Source organism: Carassius carassius, chromosome 46, assembly GCF_963082965.1.
Source record: "Carassius carassius chromosome 46, fCarCar2.1, whole genome shotgun sequence".
NCBI lineage: Eukaryota > Metazoa > Chordata > Actinopteri > Cypriniformes > Cyprinidae > Carassius > Carassius carassius.
This window is the reverse complement of record NC_081800.1, coordinates 7,628,699-7,646,549: the sequence shown is the minus strand read 5'-3', so window position 1 is coordinate 7,646,549 and position 17,851 is coordinate 7,628,699. Positions and strand designations below refer to the sequence as shown.

The following is a 17,851-nucleotide window of genomic DNA, read 5'->3' as shown; positions in this document are numbered from 1 at the left end:
CCATAACAGAATAAACTGACCAATTATGGACCAGGCAAGCAGCAATCCCTTTCAAGCGGCGGTCGAGCTCCAGGGCGCTATGTTGGGCAGACGCGAGCCGGAAATATCAACCGCTCGCCAGGCTGTCGACTCCCTTGCCAACCAGATGGCTGACCTCTCTCATCGGGTGCATCAGATTCGTCACGAGCCACCCACCACTGGGATCCGTGAGGTGCCAGAACTGCGGATCAACAATCCCCCTGTCTACTCCGGTGAGCCAACGCAATGCCCCTCCTTTCTCACCCAGTGCGAGGTTGTCTTCTCATTACAGCACGCTACTTATGCTCAAGACCGGGCCAAGGTGGCCTACGTTATCTCCCTCCTCGCGGGACGAGCACGGGAATGGGGAACGGCAAACTGGGAGGCGGAGAGTGGTTGCGTCACCGATTTTACTCTCTTCAAGTGAGAGATGATCCGTGTCTTCGACCGGTTGGCCCACGGAGAAGAGGCTTCACGACTCCTCTCTTCCCTTCGCCAGGGTAGGCACTCTGTTACCGACTTCTCCATAGAGTTTCGCACCCTGTCCACATCCTGTGGGTGGTATGAGCCGGCTCTGGTTGTGCGCCTCCTGGAGTCGTTGAATCCTGATCTCAAGGACGAGATCTTCATGCGCGAGGTACCTGCTCGACTTGACGCTCTTATTGATCTGGCGATTCGGATTGAGAAGCGGTTCGAACAGCGCCTTAGAGCACTCCGCGCCGAAGCCGCCCTCTTCTCGACTCGCCCTCTTGCCCACTGGTTCCGCCCCTCAAGCCTCCAACACGGACCCCGAACCCATGCAGCTCGGTGGGCTCCATATTTCTGCCAAGGAGTGCGAGCAACGCATCCTCAATCGCCTGTGCATGTACTGTGCTTCTGCTAACCATTTCGTCTCCAACTGTCCGGTAAAAGCCAGAGCTCATCAGTAGGCGGAGGGTTACTGGCGAGCGCGATGTTGAGGACCTCTCCATCCAAGTCCTGTACTACCCTTCCTGTCCTTCTTCGGTGGCCCGTCTCGTCTGTCTCCTGCAGGGCTCTGGTCGATTCGGGGGCAGAGGGTAATTTCATCGATGAATTGTGGGCTCAAAAGCAAGGTATTCCCCTCTTAGATTTAAAAGACTCCACCCCTCTCTTTGCCTTAGATGGTAGCGCCCTTCCTAGGATTAAGCAAAAGACTGTGCCCCTGACGTGTACCGTTTCGGGAAATCATAAAGAGACAATTTCTTTTTTTATTTTTCATTCCCCCTTTACTCCTGTGGTTCTTGGTCACCCTTGGCTAGTACAACACAACCCCCAGATTTTCACCAAACTCGATCTTCGTAACGCCTATTATCTAGTCTGTATCAAGGAAGGTGATGAGTGGAAGACAGCCTTTAACATGCCCCTCGGTCACTTCGAATATAGGGTCCTCCACTTCGGTTTAGTCAATGTCCCCGCCATGTTCCAGGCCCTTATTAACGACGTCCTACGAGATATGCTTAATATTTTTGTTTTTGTCTATCTCGATGACATTCTTATTTTCTCTCCCTCACTCCAAGTTCATGTCCAACACGTTCGGCGTGTCCTCCAACGTTTGTTGGAGAATCGACTTTTTGTCAAAGCTGAGAATTGCTCGTTTCATATACCGTCAGTCACATTTTTGGGCTCAGTCATTTCAGCAGAGGGAGTCAGTATCGATCCGGCAAAGGTGCGAGCGGTCACCGAGTGGCCCGTTCCTGACTCACGAGTTGCGCTCCAACGCTTTCTTGGTTTTGCAAACTTTTACCGTTGTTTCATACGTAACTTTAGCCAAGTTGCCGCACCCCTTACTGCTCTAACTTCTGTGAAGTCGCGTTTCAGATGGTCAGAGGGTTGACCATCGCACCCCCAGGCTGCTTTTGACCAGATAAAGACGCTTTTTACCTCCGCTCCTATCTTACACTCCTCCGACATCTCGAAACAATTTATTGTCGAGGTCGACGCTTCGGAGGTTGGGGTCGGGGCAGTTCTTTCCCAGCACTCCTCCTCGGACGGGAAAGTACATCCCTGTGCCTTTTATTCTCATCGTTTTATGCCCACTGAACGTAATTACGATATAGGCAACCGAGAACTACTCGCCGTCAGGGTACTCGGCGAGTGGAAACATTGGTTGGAGGGCTCCTCTGCTCCTTTCGTCGTTTGGACCGACCATCGTAATCTGGAGTATATAAGTTCAGCTAAAAGACTCAACGCTCGCCAAGCCCGCTGGGCTCTATTTTTTACACGTTTTGACTTCTCCATTTCCTATCGTCCGGGTTCTAAGAATGCCAAGGCTGATGCCCTTTCTCGTCTCTATGACCCCCCCTCTGCAGTTGAGATCCCAGAGGTTATTATTCCTCCTGGTCGAATTGTGGGGACCGCAGTGTGGGGAGTCGAGAGATTGGTCAAATGTGCGCTGTCTCAGGTTTCAGCACCCCGTAACTGTCCAGAGGGACTCCTTTTTGTTCCTGTGGCCGCTCGTCGCGCTGTCCTCCAGTGGGGGCACTCATCTAAATTGTCTGGGTTTTGTAAGGGTTTCACCCGCAAACCAACGGGCAGGCCGAGCGCGCCAATCAAGTTGTCGCTCGTATGCTCCGCAGCCTTGTTCTTCGTTGTCCCACGTCATGGTCTGAGCAGCTGGCCTGGGCAGAATATGCGCACAATTCCCTCCCATCTTTTGCTACGGGTCTGTCACCTTTCCATTGTTGCCTCGGCTATCAACCTCCTTTATTCTCATCTCAGGAGGCAGTATCCAATTCGCCGTCTGTTCAAGCCTATATCGATCATTGTAGGCGCACTTGGAGGAGGGTGAGAACTGCACTTCGTCACTCTAACGCCCGCATGCGCATAACTGCCAATAGGCGCCAAATTAAGAGTCCACGTTACGTTCATGGCCAGCGAGTGTGGCTTTCCACCGCTAACTTACCATTACAGTCTGAGTCCCGTAAGCTGGTGCCCCGTTTTATCGGGCCTTTTCGTATTATTAAGATCATTAATCCTGTTGCGGTACGGCTTCGCCTTCCATACCATCTCTGTTGCGTTCATCCAGTTTTCCATGTTTCACATATTAAGCCCATCGTTCGCGCCCTCTCGTCCGGTCTGTCCTCCTGTTCAGATTAATGATTCCCCTGTCTACAGGGTTCATCGCATCCTTGACACGCGGCGCCGGGGTCGTGGTCAACAGTACTTAGTCGATTGGGAGGGGTATGGGCCGGAGGAGAGAAGCTGGGTCCCCTCCCGGGACATCTTGGACCCTTCGCTCATTGATGACTTCCTTCGGTCTCGCCTGTCCTCCTCCTCGACCGACGTTGTCGGTTAAGATGTTTTCTGAATTACTTTTTTCTTTACTAGGATTTTTTCATTAATTTTAAGGGTAAAAGCCCACATTTCTAAGAATTTTCTTAGAATTTTGTCACTAGGAGCTACTTTTTGCATTAAGATTCTTTATGAATACGGGCCCAGCAATGCGCCTGAACACACCTCTTTTTTAGACCAGCACGCCCATGGGCGCACAAATGGGCGCAAATGCATTTGTTAATTAAACGACGTGGCGCCGGACTGAAACTAGTAAACACACTTGCGCCTTGCGTCGCATTGCACCAGTGTATGATAGGACCCTTTATGTTAGAGGTGGTGGTAGTGGGGTGTTTCACCGTAGGGTTAGAGTGATGATTATCTGCTCATGCTCCAACATTGAACTGCTAACTTCATGGTGAGAGTTGAACAAAATGGCCTACAGGAATCGGGAGCTTAAACACACAATCAAATCAAGCTCCTACAGTCTTCTTAAATGGGAAGGCAGAGATTAGTTAGAGGGATACTGATTTTTATCTCCATTGCCCAAAGTGCTCAGCTTGTGGTTATTGAAGTAAGAAAATGTTTAGAAGAAAGAGATGATGACTAAAGGGCTCTCTTTTTTTTTGTTAAAGTTTTTGGACTATAAAGTCTTTTTTTGCATTGTTAGAGCAGAAAAAAATCGTTACTTTAATGGAATCTCATTACTCTAAAAAATAAATATATATATTTCAAAATTTCTATTTATTCAATATATAATCATTATAATTTATATTATAATTAGTATTAGAATAATGAATTCAGTATAGACGTCTTACCTAACTGATTTAAAAATCTACATAATGAAAAGTATATATAACATAGCAAAACTTCAGTACTAGGTCACCTTCAAAAAGACTTCTGCTGTAGTGAATAGTCATGTTGGAGAATTTCGAAAAAATGACTTGAGTAGAAGTTTAAGTGCTCTTTAAGCACCACACTTAAGTAGAAGTACTAAAGTATTCAACATTGCAAGTAGTCTATTTGAAAATTTACTACTCAAGTACTGAAAGTAAAAGTACAAGTATTGTGTTATGTAGTTATTAAAGAAAGTAACGTTAGTCAAAAGTTTGAACATATTGTTTTTACTATTTCAAATGATTAACCTAAAGGACAATCACAATTCCTTTGACTGTAAGTTTTTGTAAACAAAAAAAAGGTTAAAGGGTTAGTTCGCCCAATTTGCTAAATTATGTCATTAAAAACTTACCCTCATGTTGTTTCAAACCCGTAAGACCTCCGTTTATTTTTGGAACACAGTTTTAAGATATTTTAGATTTAGCCCGAGAGCTCTCAGTCCCTCCATTGAAGCTGTGTGTACGTTATACTGTCCATGTCCAGAAAGGTAAGAAAAACATTATCAAAGTAGTCCATGTGACATCAGAGGGTTGGTTAGAATTTTTTCCGTGTCTGTTGTAAGACAGTTCAAAACAAAGCAGTTTGTGATATCCGGTTCGCGAACGAATCATTCGATGTAACCGGATCTTTTTGAAACAGTTCACCAAATCGAACTGAATCGTTTTAAACGGTTCGCGTCTCCAATACGCATTAATCCACAAATGACTTAAGCTGTTAACTTGTTTAATGTGGCTGACACTCCCTCTGAGTTAAAACAAACCAATATCCCGGAGTAATTCATTTACTCAAACAGTACACTGACTGAACTGCTGTGAAGAGAGAACTGAAGATGAACACCGAGCCGAGCCAGATAACGAACAACAGACTGACTCGTTCACGAGTCAAGAATCTATATATATAACATATTATAGATCAGTGGTCAAGAACCGTTTCTGTCAGACGTGTCCGATTCGAGAACCGAGAAGCTGATGATACTGCGCATGTGTGATTCAGCGTGAAAGCAAACCGACACACAGAGCATCTGAACCGAACTGATTCTTTTGGTGATTGATTCTGAACTGATTCTGTGCTAATGTTATGAGCGCGGGTAAACCGAAGGCTTGCAGTCAATGCCAATGACGCCATTACGTCGAGCGCAAAAGAACCGGTGAACTGTCTGTTTTCTTCAACCGGTTTATTGAATCGAACTGTCAGAAAGAACTACTGGTGATTCGAAAACCGATGCAACCGGTTCTTGACTCGTGAACGAGTCATTATCTGGCTCGGCTCGTTGTTCATCTCTCTCTTCACAGCAGTTCAGTCAGCACGCGCAGCCTTCTTAATCGCTTTATTCGCTCAATGATGTGCCAGCTTCATCAAACCTGCCATCTACAGTTCTGTTTGTAATGGAATGATTCGTAACATTTGGATAATTGTAACGAGTAACGATGCAGCACATAAAAAAAATATCGGAGTAAAAGTATTAAACTCATCGAAAATATGTACTGAAGTAAAAGTGGAAGTAGGAGAAAAAAATAATACTCTAGTAAAGTACAGATACCGCCTTTTAGTACTTAAGTACAGTAGTGAAGTAGTTCTACTTCGTTACTATACATCTCTTATGAGAGGTGCATATGTGAGAGCACCATCTGGTTTTCTCATTAGTGTAACTCATGAGGGAGCTACCTGTGCAGAGAACTCCTAAACTTCACCCTTCAGATGCGACCTATTCTTCTGTTCATCTTCCTTCATCACACTTCTGGGATTACACTTTAGCATTTGTTTTTACCATTTTGGTCTGCCGTGACTTTTTCTTTAAATATTTGTGCACAAATGCAGTTTGGCATTATTATTAGTAGTAGTAGTATTAGTATTATTATTGTTGCTTTTATTATAAAGAAAAATTCTATTTAAGTTTGATTTAAAGGTTAACAAATTAATGTTCCAAAGTTTAGTAATGGGGTTGCAAAATTAAATAAAATAAAAATAAAATAAATTCTATAGTAGTTTAGTTTGACCTGTAAAATTTAGTTTGAAGGTTGACGGTCAACATATATTTAAAAATTCTACTGCTGTCAGTATGTGTCTCAGTTTTTCTTTTCCTGTGATTTTTTTCTTTTGTGTTTTATCAGCACAAGTGGGTGGATGAGTTCCTTCCTCTTCCATTTTTGTCTCTCAATGTTTTCCCTCTTTTTTCACGTCTGACATCTCTTTCCTTTCATATCTCAGTTGCTTCTCTCTTCAGTAAAACACTGAAGTTAAGATAAGAAAGTTGCTTTAGACAGAAGAATATCTTGTTAGGATGGTATGGGAATTCATCACTTCCTTTCCCATCATGCTCTCTGCCCCAGGGAGCAACAATAGATGGGTTCATTGGGTTGAAACAGCACAAATAATGCACCCCCCCCCCCACACAAAATAAAAATTGTACCAGCTATTTAACACCTTTTGACTGTCCATAGATATGTGTGACCTGCAGTGTCAGCTCTTTTAATGTGAACATCTTCTCTAATTCTTTTCTTCATTCATTCCATCATATTTTTAGGAAGGAGATGTTTAGCAGAATGTCCAGGTTGTTCTATACAATGAAAATGGATGTCAGTGAATTACTTGGTAACCATGATTACTACTACTATTACTATTTCTACTGCAGCTGTTACTACTTCTAATTATAAATTAATTCTCTAGGGATTTCCATAAGATAGGTTATTTAAGTGCAACATTTTTAAAACGTTTTAAATGTTAAAATCAACAGTTTAAAAAAGTATGAATCCTGGCTAAATCCCTGCCTATTTTTCTTCGGCGCCCAAACACACTTTAAAAAAAGGGTCACGTTCAAACTCTGCAGCATTATCACAAATTCAGCTTGTTTTACGCCCCTACAGACTTTTGCTGAGTGCATGTCTGAGACCATGATTAAGAAAAGTTTCACTTCAAAGTGTCTCCCTTCGCTTCCTGCGGCGGTTTAATCACTTCTCATGTACACACAAATGTAAGTGGATTTTTGATTAGACGAGGCCAGTTGCAAACATCTGAGAGCGGTTTGTTTAGCTGCTCGGCAGCCATGACAGGTGGAATATTTTTGCCTGGTATTTAACCTGAGATCTGGTGGGTGTGAAGTGCTGTAAGTGTGTTTGCGTTTGTGTTGCATTGAGAGCACTTTGTGAAGTGATGTTGATAGTGCTCTGATTCAGATACAGCTGATATAACTGTGAATTCCGCCTCCAGGCGACTGAAGTAGAGAGAGCCCTGTTGAAAAGAACAGCATATACTGGTTAGGTATGTTTTGAAGCATGGCGGCTGGTTTGAGCTGGCTAGTTGAGCTGAGTCACACATATGGAGTGGCATAGCCACACTCAGTCAATCACTTTTTATCAATTTAACTTATCCTTGCTACTAATTTCTTAAAAAAAAAAAAAAAAAAAAAACAGTGCTGACCCCAAACTTTTGAATGGTAGTTTTTATTGCTAAAAAAGATTTATATTGATCAAAAAGTCCTGAAAAAAAGTATCACAGGTTCCAAAAGACAGTGCATCCACATATTAGAATGATTTCTGAAAGATCATGTGACTGGAGTAATGGCTAATGAAAAAATATATTTTATATTATATTTCAAAAGTATATTAAAATGAAAAGCTGTTATTTTAAATTGTAATAATATTTCACAATAATAATTTTTTATGTATTTTTAATCAAATAAATGCAGCACTGATGAGCATAAGAGACTTATTTAAAAAGCATTAAAAATCTTACTATATATATATAAAAATATATATATACAGGTCCTTCTCAAAAAATTAGCATATTGTGATAAAGTTCATTATTTTCCATAATGTAATGATAAAAATTAAACTTTCATATATTTTAGATTCATTGCACACCAACTGAAATATTTCAGGTCTTTTATTGTTTTAATACTGATGATTTTGGCATTCAGCTAATGAAAACCCAAAATGCCTGTCTCAAAAAATTAGCATATTTCATCCGACCAATAAAAAAAAAGTGTTTTTAATACAAAAAAAGTCAACCTTCAAATAATTATGTTCAGTTATGCACTCAATACTTGGTCGGGAATCCTTTTGCAGAAATGACTGCTTCAATGCGGCGTGGCATGGAGGCAATCAGCCTGTGGCACTGCTGAGGTGTTATGGAGGCCCAGGATGCTTCGATAGCGGCCTTAAGCTCATCCAGAGTGTTGGGTCTTGCGTCTCTTAACTTTCTCTTCACAATATCCCACAGATTCTCTATGGGGTTCAGGTCAGGAGAGTTGGCAGGCCAATTGAGCACAGTAATACCATGGTCAGTAAACCATTTACCAGTGGTTTTGGCACTGTGAGCAGGTGCCAGGTCGTGCTGAAAAACGAAATCTTCATCTCCATAAAGTTTTTCAGCAGATGGAAGCATGAAGTGCTCCAAAATCTCCTGATAGCTAGCTGCATTGACCCTGCCCTTGATAAAACACAGTGGACCAACACCAGCAGCTGACATGGCACCCCAGACCATCACTGACTGTGGGTACTTGACACTGGACTTCAGGCATTTTGGCATTTCCTTCTCCCCAGTCTTCCTCCAGACTCTGGCTCCTTGATTTCCGAATGACATGCAAAGTCCAGTGCTGCTTCTCTGTAGCCCAGGTCAGGCGCTTCTGCCACTGTTTCTGGTTCAAAAGTGGCTTGACCTGGGGAATGCGGCACCTGTAGCCCATTTCCTGCACACGCCTGGCTGACTGCACGGTGGCTCTGGATGTTTCTACTCCAGACTCAGTCCACTGCTTCCGCAGGTCCCCCAAGGTCTGGAATCGGTCCTTCTCCATAATCTTCCTCAGGGTCAGGTCACCTCTTCTCGTTGTGCAGCGTTTTTTGCCACACTTTTTCCTTCCCACAGACTTCCCACTGAGGTGCCTTGATACAGCACTCTGGGAACAGTCTGTTCGTTCAGAAATTTCTTTCTGTGTCTTACCCTCTTGCTTGAGGGTGTCAATGATGGCCTTCTGGTCAGCAGTCTTACCCATGATTGCGGTTTTGAGTAATGAACCAGGCTGGGAGTTTTTAAAAGCCTCAGGAATCTTTTGCAGGTATTTAGAGTTAATTAGTTGATTCAGATGATTAGGTTAATAGCTCGTTTAGAGAACCTTTTCATGATATGCTAATTTTTTGAGATAGGAATTTTGGGTTTTCATGAGCTGTATGCCAAAATCATCAGTATTAAAACAATAAAGGACCTGAAATATTTCAGTTGGTGTGCAATGAATCTAAAATATATGAAAGTTTAATTTTTATCATTACATTATGGAAAATAATGAACTTTATCACAAAATGCTAATTTTTTGAGAAGGACCTGTATATATATATACTGTGTTCGGTGCGCACGAGAGAGATCGAGAGCCGCGTATCATAGACAGCGACACTGAACCGAGCTTGGTACTCGGTACGTAAACGATTGCTGCACTGCTGCAGATGCAACGCTCCTGGAACACAACTGGAATCTGTTAACATGGGTGCGTACAAAAATATGCAACGCATACGCACTGCAGACGGAGTATGTGTGAAACAGGCGTAAGGTTGTTTGCACCTTGTGCAATGTGGAATTAGTTTACAGCTTTCTCAAGCACTTTGTGATGCATTTTGGAAACAGAAGATGAGACCCTTTCCTAATGCACCACCTAGCTTTATAAACCCCTTCTCAAAGACTTACTTTGTCAATTTTATTTGGGTAACACACATATTCAGAATGCCTTCGGCAGAATTCGAATGAGCCATTTTAATCTAGATTAATTTCAAGATCACAGTGAGATTAATCTAGATTAAAAAAAATAATCTATGCCCACCACTAATATATATATATATATATATATATATTGTTATATATATGGTTATATATGAAGTAGACTACAAATGCACGTTCAATACAATTAAGTGCACTTTTTTCCCAAGGCTTCCCAAAGTCTGTTTATAATTATTGGTGTTTTCGAAGGAAATCTATGTCTCATGCTAAGTATTAAACTTTTGTTTGTTCTGCAGACATAAATAATATGTCAAGTCATTAAGCTTAATAAGAAAAGATTTGCTGTTATTAGCGTACTTTGATGCATTTCTTTATGATAGTTGTGTATAGGATTCACTTTTGCCTTTATATGGCTTAGAAGTTCTCTAGAGTCTTCTTTCTCTTTTATCTGTGAAACTGAAGTTCAGACCTGTGATGTGATTTCTTCCTAAATTAGATTATATTTCCAAGGGATCTCAAACTCGAGCATTATTTAGGTGTGTAGTACCAAAGCCCAGATCAGACATAAGTGTTATATAAGTGTTGAGATGACAGAACCAGGTCGTGTGTATAGAGCCGGCGTTTGATCTGACAGTCATACAGAACTCTCTGGGTCTTTATGAATTATCTACATTGAACAAAATTATAAACGCAACACTTTTGTTTTTTCCCCATTTTTCATAAGCTAAACTGACTTTTTCTGTGACTTTTTCTATGTACACAAAAGGCCTATTCTCTCATGGCGTCTGTCACTTTGGAGAGGTGCTCTCTTCACGGATGAATCCCTATTTTCACAGTACATGGCAGACAGCGTGTATGGCGTCGTATGGTTGAGCGGTTTGCCGATGTCAATGTTGTGGATTGAGTGGCCCATGGTGATGGTTTGGGCAGGTGTATGTTATAGACAACGAACACAGGTGCATTTTATTGATTTTATTGCGATACAAGATCCTGAGGCCCATTGTTGTGCCATTCATCCACGACCATCACCTCATGATGCAGCATGATAATGCACGGCCCTATGTTGCAAGGATCTGTACACAGTTCCTGGAAGCTGAAAACATCCCAGTTCTTGCATGGCCAGCATATTCACCGCACATGACACCCATTGAGCATGTTTGGGATGCTCTGGATTGGCATATACAACAGCATTTTCCAGTTCCTGCCAATATCCAGCAACTTCACACAGCCATTGAAGAGGAGTGGACCAACACTCCACAGGCCACTCAACAACCTGATCAACTCTACGTATGTGAAGGAGATGTGTTGCACTGCTTGAGGCAAATGCTGGTCACACCAGATACTGTACAGATAACTGGTTTTCAGTTGTTTCCAAAAGTGTTGCATTTATAATTTTGTTCAGTGTAATTAGTAATAAACTTGAAATTAATTTACATCCAATGGAGTATATATAGTTAAATTTGTGGAGATTCATCACAAGCAACTACTTTTTAATTAGAGCCAATTAATAGTCAGTTCCAGAATTAAATTGCGATTACCATCCTGAGAAAAAAAGAAGAGTTAAAGTCTAAGATTATTGTATTAAAATTATATATAAAAGTAGTGAATCAGTTTTGTGTAAACTGTCTTTAAATGCAAAATTATATAACCTTTTGAGGTTCAGTACTATTTTAAAGAGCAATTTTTTAATTACCAGGATGAAAAATTTACAGCCATAGACATTTTACCAAGTTTATTTTCATTTGTATTACATTTATTAATGAGTTTTAAGGAATAGTTCTTAAGGCCAATTCCACAATGATTACAAAAATTGATTACACAATGATTCCATTCATATAAAAGGCATTATAACGACTAGACTGAGTGATTGAAATCAGAATTTGTTGGCATGAGAAACACCCCGAGGGAGTTGAAGGCCACTGACCCAGAAACCTCATCTCTCCGCGGTAGCTTTACCCTTTGACTGAATGATCCGTCCATGAAACACAGCCGAAATACTGTTAACACATTGTGCCGGCTCAGTTGCCTTATATTTCAGAGGTGAGAGAAAAGGTTAGATCTGCATCACTTTGCACCACTTCACAAGAGAGTAGAAAGAAACTATGAAAATCAGCAGAAGATGATGATTGTGGAGGCCTGAAACAGCGAAACAGAGGGTCCTGACTTTAAGAGCTTGACTTTTAAATAGCTTATGTTTTTTAATGACCATAATTAATGAGATATCAAGTCATGCAGTAGATCTGAGCTAAGAGTCAAGTCTCAGGTGGAGAGCTGCTCCGTCTGTCTTCTTCCCTCATTGCCTGAGATGCCCTGAGCAAGAATTAGTTTCGAATTGATTAAATTTGGGTTACATTTGTCTCATGATCTCAGAGTAAAAGAGCTCTTCAACTAAAGATTTCATATTTATAGCTGAATAATAAATAGCCTGTTCTGCTGTTTGATTCAGTCTGCACTGTTCTTGTAAGGAACAAGTGAATACATAAAATTACATTTTAAATATATTCAAGGGTAAAACACTTACTTTAAATTCTAATACAATTTCACAATATTACTTTTTAATCAAATAAATACAGCGTTTGGTAAGCATAAGACACTTCTTTAAAAAATAAACAAATTACATTTAAGAGAGTACTGTAAACATTGCGATGCCAAATATAACATGGGGTTTTATAAGTCTAAGTCAAAGTTGAATGGTTTAAAAGTACCTGAAATCTTAGATGGCATTCAGCCCATACCTGCTCTATCACAGCCTCTCATGTGCCCCATAGGCTCTCATTTAGGCATTAAAATTTTTGTCAGTATCCGTTTCCATCTCTCTCGTTCATATGCAAACACACTACATTCATTTTTTTTCTTGTTTGACCAATGACAGATTAATTGGTTTGGAATAGTGCCACTCTCTGGGACTTGAGTTTGCCCTGTGTGTGTTTTCATGCAGTGCTGTGCCATCTGTCTCTGTGGCACTGCCATAAACATCAATATGCCTGTCATCTACACACACACACAAACAAGCACAAACACACACACACACACACATACCTGTCCCGTGTTCACTTGTAAACTCTCTCTAACGTCTCTTTGAGTAATGTATTATCAGCCATGGTATTTTCATAATGAATGGTATATTAAATGTGACTGCCATTCCTGCTGCGCACACTTATGGTTAGGGATTTCAGCAAACCCCTAATGCTGGGTATTAAATGGTGAGTAGCTAATCCCACACATGAATGATACCTCAAATTATTTACATTTGCATTTACATTTATTCATTTAATGGATATTTTTATTGCAAATGAAATATAAAGAACATCACAGGCAATTTGATGAGAGGTGTTATTACAAGTGATCAAACCTGTGATTCTTACCCAGTGTATACCTGTGGAAGCATTATCTGGGTTTGTCTCTTTGGAATCAGGCCAGTAAGCGGCGCCCTAGTAATTACTCTGAATACTCTAACAACCATAAAGCAGTGCACTAAACAACATTCAGAACACCTAACATCTGAATAACAAAACCCTAGTCCCCACTCACTACACCCTACATCCACCTAGGAGTGACATAGCAATCTTATAACAACATGTTAAAAACACTCAGAATACCTAGCAACTCCATTGCAACACCCTAACAATCACTCAGAACACCCAGCAACTCTATAGCGACACCCTAGCAGTCACTCAGAACACCCAGCAACCCTATAGTGACACTCTAGCAGTCACTCAGAACACCCAGCAACCCTATAGTGACACTCTAGCAGTCACTCAGAACACCCAGCAACTCTATAGCAACACCCTAGCAGTCACTCAGAATACCTAGCAACTCCATAGCAACACCCTAACAATCACTCAGAACACCCAGCAACTCTATAGCAACACCCTAGCAGTCACTCAGAACACCCAGCAACTCTATAGCGACACTCTAGCAGTCACTCAGAACACCCAGCAACTCTATAGCGACACTCTAGCAGTCACTCAGAACACCCAGCAACTCTATAGCAACACTCTAGCAATGTAGATTCCATCTAGAAACTGCATAGCAATGTCATAGCGATTACTCAGAACAGCCCAGAAACCATATTAAAGCATGCTAAAAACATTCATGACAACTAGAAAGCACATAGCAATGATTTGGCAATCACTCAGAATACTTTAGTAACCATATTAAATAATGCTGAAATCGACTCTTAGCAATTACTCAAAATACCCTAGGAACCAATAAGACGACTCTGAATGCAACTGTATAGCAAGACCCTACCCTAGCAACCCAATAATGCCCAAGCAACCACCCAAACCATGAAATAAATGAAATACCAATGTGATAAGTGCTCTGAACACCATAGCAACTGCATGTCAACCACCCACATCAACCTAGAACCACAGAGGATATTTGTGCACAGGCAATCACAGAAATATAAAAAAATCTAGCTGCAGAATAATGATGTACTGACATGAGTTGAAAGTGAAAGGAGAAAAGATGATTCAGAATCTGTCGATACACTGATGTGTTTGTGTTTGTCTCCTCAGCTGCTGGGTTTCATCTACGCCTGCTACGTCATCAGTGTCATCACAGAGGAGGAGGACAGTTGTGAGTATCTTCTCTTATCTCCTGTCATGCCTGTCTATCTGGTTGGCAGTAGTTGGTGTGGACGGCTGACATCTGTCTGCTCAGGTCAAAAAGTGTGTGTGTGTGTGTGTATGAGATAAGAGAAAAAATTGCAAGTCTGTACTAACAACACATTCTTTCCGGTTTATGTGTTCAAAACAGACATTATCAGTTTTATTGAAGAACTATGTCTGTCTGATTATAGTCTAACATAAACATTCAGGAGATGATGGCTCTGTGTCCTTAGCTTTGTTTTGTGAGATTATATCTAAACCGTATGAATTATCCATGCTGAAGAATATGAAATATTGATGTAAAACCCATTTTTGATCCATGTGAAAGGGAGCACACTACTCGCATACATTTTGTGAGAAACACTGTATTACTCAACTCAGTTTGTAAAACTGTGTTTTTGTAAGTGTGCCTAAGAGTCTGCAAATAAGAAGTCTGCAAAGTGTTTGCAAATAAGACTTGTTGAGAAAACATGCCTCTATTTATATTTTTCCAAAACTCCAAAGACATACCTACATAGGTTCCCTACAGTTTCCAGGTATAAATGAACACTAATAAAACACTAACAACTTTTATTCCTTTTCACACGAATTATGATTACAAGGGCCTTTATTGATTAATAAATACTTATTAGAACTGTATTGTGACCTCGAAACACTTTTACCATAGTGCATGATTTGCAAGCTAATTTATTTTGATGTTTATATCCAGGTATGTACATTTAACATTTGTTCCGCATTTTCAGAACATTGTCAAGACAAAATGTTATCATCTTAGAAATATTGGCAGATTGCGTCCTATGTTGTCATTCATGGTGGCTGAAAAGTTAATCAACATCTTTGTATTTTCTTGCATTGATAATTGCAATCGTTTGCTGGTCAGTGTTTCAAAAGCTGCCCTAAATAAAGTACAGCTGGTTCGAAATCCAGCCGCTCGAGGATCACATTACTCCCTGTCAGGTTTTGTGTCGATTTTAACATTCTCATGCTTACTTATAAGGCTTTGCATGGTTTGGCTTTGCATTATCTCTCTGAGCTTTTAGCCCCTTACACACCAGTGGATCCACTCCTCAGAATCTGGCCTTTTAATTGCTCCCTTCAAAATCTATGGGTTACAGGGCTCTTTCTTCAATTGCTCCAAAACTTTAGAATTTTAGGAATTCACTTCAGTTTAAAAATATTGTTCATAGTGCATATCCACAGCGATTATTTGCTCCCTGCAAAATAGGATTTAACAGCCTAACTAAGTGGGAGAGGACCAGAGGAAGCCTAGGGGTTGAGATAAGCCACTGCCATGTTTGTATGGGTCAAACATCGGCCCTCTGCTGACTCTTAATGTTTTCCCCTTTTCAAAAAAAAGTAGGGAATACCATTCTTTCATTTAGCACCTGTTTCATGTTTCATTTAACATTCCCTGGTGGACTGAACTTCATGGATATGAAGGATTAGATTGCAGAGAATTGGTCAGCTTTTATCTTTTAACCTTTACTTTGAATTCTTATTTACTTTTGTTTATCAGTCTCTGAGATCAGGCGCTCTGTCTGTTTGTATTTTATAGTGTGCATGTGCTCAGGTGAACTCTATATGTATGCTCTGTACAAATGTAACAAAATCAAAGTGATTATAAGTATGCCGAGGAAACCTTAATTACTTCGAGGTTGCTATATAGCCCAGGAGATTTAAAAAGTGCTTGAAATCAAAATGTCGTTTGGTGGCTTTCATGCCTGTTAGTTGTAAGGACATAAGTGTTTTAGTGCATTTCAAAAAGTTTGCAAAATAAACCTTTAGAACACTGCAGCATTCTGAACTGGAGATACATACAGACACGGTTTAACATTTTTGTCCAATTAAATGCTTTATTGACAGCACCCTTCAACTGGTTAGCAATAGCAAGTAGCAAATCATAGTTGTGCTAATGAAAAGTTGGAAAGGAAATTTAGCTACATTTTCAGTACTTAGCATAACAGTAGATTTGTCCACCTTCATATGTGAGAGATTCATCCAGCAGTAGAATTGGAAGTATAGCACAAAAAAAAAAAAGAAATTACCTACTTAAATGTTGAAATATAAGGTGGATTATTGGGATACTTTTTTTAACATTAGCATGTAGCATGACAAAACATTGCTGTTTTTGTTACATTATTTAGCATGTTGGATTTAGCATGTTGAATAGTCAAACAAATTAGACTGTGCTGTTTTAAAATGTTCAATTTATCACATACGAAGTCTGATTCATTTTAGTCAAGTCAAGTCACCTTTATTTATATAGCGCTTTAAACAAAATACATTGCGTCAAAGCAACTGAACAACATTCAGTAGGAAAACAGTGTGTCAATAATGCAAAATGATAGTTAAAGGCAGTTCATCATTGAATTCATTGATGTCATCTCGGTTCAGTTAAATAGCGTCTGTGCATTTATTTGCAATCAAGTCAACGATATCGCTGTAGATGAAGTGACCCCAACTAAGCAAGCCAGAGGTGACAGCGGCAAGGAAGCGAAACTCCATCGGTGACAGCATGGAGAAAAAAATCTTGGGAGAAACCAGGCTAAGTTGGGAGGCCAGTTCTCCTCTGACCAGACGAAACCAGTAGTTCAATTCCAGGCTGCAGCAAAGTCAGATTGTGCAGAAGAATCGTTTCCTGTGGTCTTGTCCTGGTGGTCCTCTGAGACAAGGTATTTACAGGGGATCTGTATCTGGGGCTCTAGTTGTCCTGGTCTCCACTGTCTTTCAGGGCAGTAGAGGTCCTTTCTAGGTGCTGATCCACCACCTGGTCTGGATACGTATTGGATCCAGGTGACTGCAGTGACCCTCTGATCTGTTTACAGACTGGATCTGGTGGTTACGGTGACCTCGGAATAAGAGAGAAACAGACAAATATTAGCGTAGATGCCATTCTTCTAATGATGTAGCAAGTACATAGGGTGTTATGGGAAGTGTTCCCGGTTCCTTTAAAATCCATTAGCAGATTTGCATATTAAAAGCATATTAGTATGTTATGTGTAAGCCAGGTTAAAGAGATGGGTATGTATTCTAGATTTCAACTGCAAGAGTGTGTCTGCCTCCCGAACAATGTTGGGTAGGTTATTCCAGAGTTTAGGCGCCAAATAGGAAAAGGATCTGCCGCCCGCAGTTGATTTTGATATTCTAGGTATTATCAAATTGCCTGAGTTTTGAGAACGTAGCGGTCGTAGAGGATTATAATGTAAAAGGAGCTCATTCAAATACTGAGGTGCTAAACCATTCAGGGCTTTATAAGTAATAAGCAATATTTTACAATCTATACGATGTTTGATAGGGAGCCAATGCAGTGTTGACAGGACCGGGCTAAT

The 17,851-nt window shown here is 40.6% G+C and overlaps 1 protein-coding gene across 2 annotated transcripts in view; it reads left to right on the top strand.

The window, feature by feature from the left end:
* The window catches only part of LOC132129298 (sodium/potassium-transporting ATPase subunit beta-1-interacting protein 3-like), a 74,511-nt gene that overhangs the window by 41,424 nt on the left and 15,236 nt on the right, over positions 1–17,851 (top strand). For both annotated transcript variants that reach the window (XM_059540840.1, XM_059540839.1), the window contains exon 5: positions 14,430–14,490. In XM_059540840.1, the coding sequence (XP_059396823.1) occupies positions 14,430–14,490 (61 nt within the window). The remainder of the gene's footprint in view (positions 1–14,429; positions 14,491–17,851) is intronic.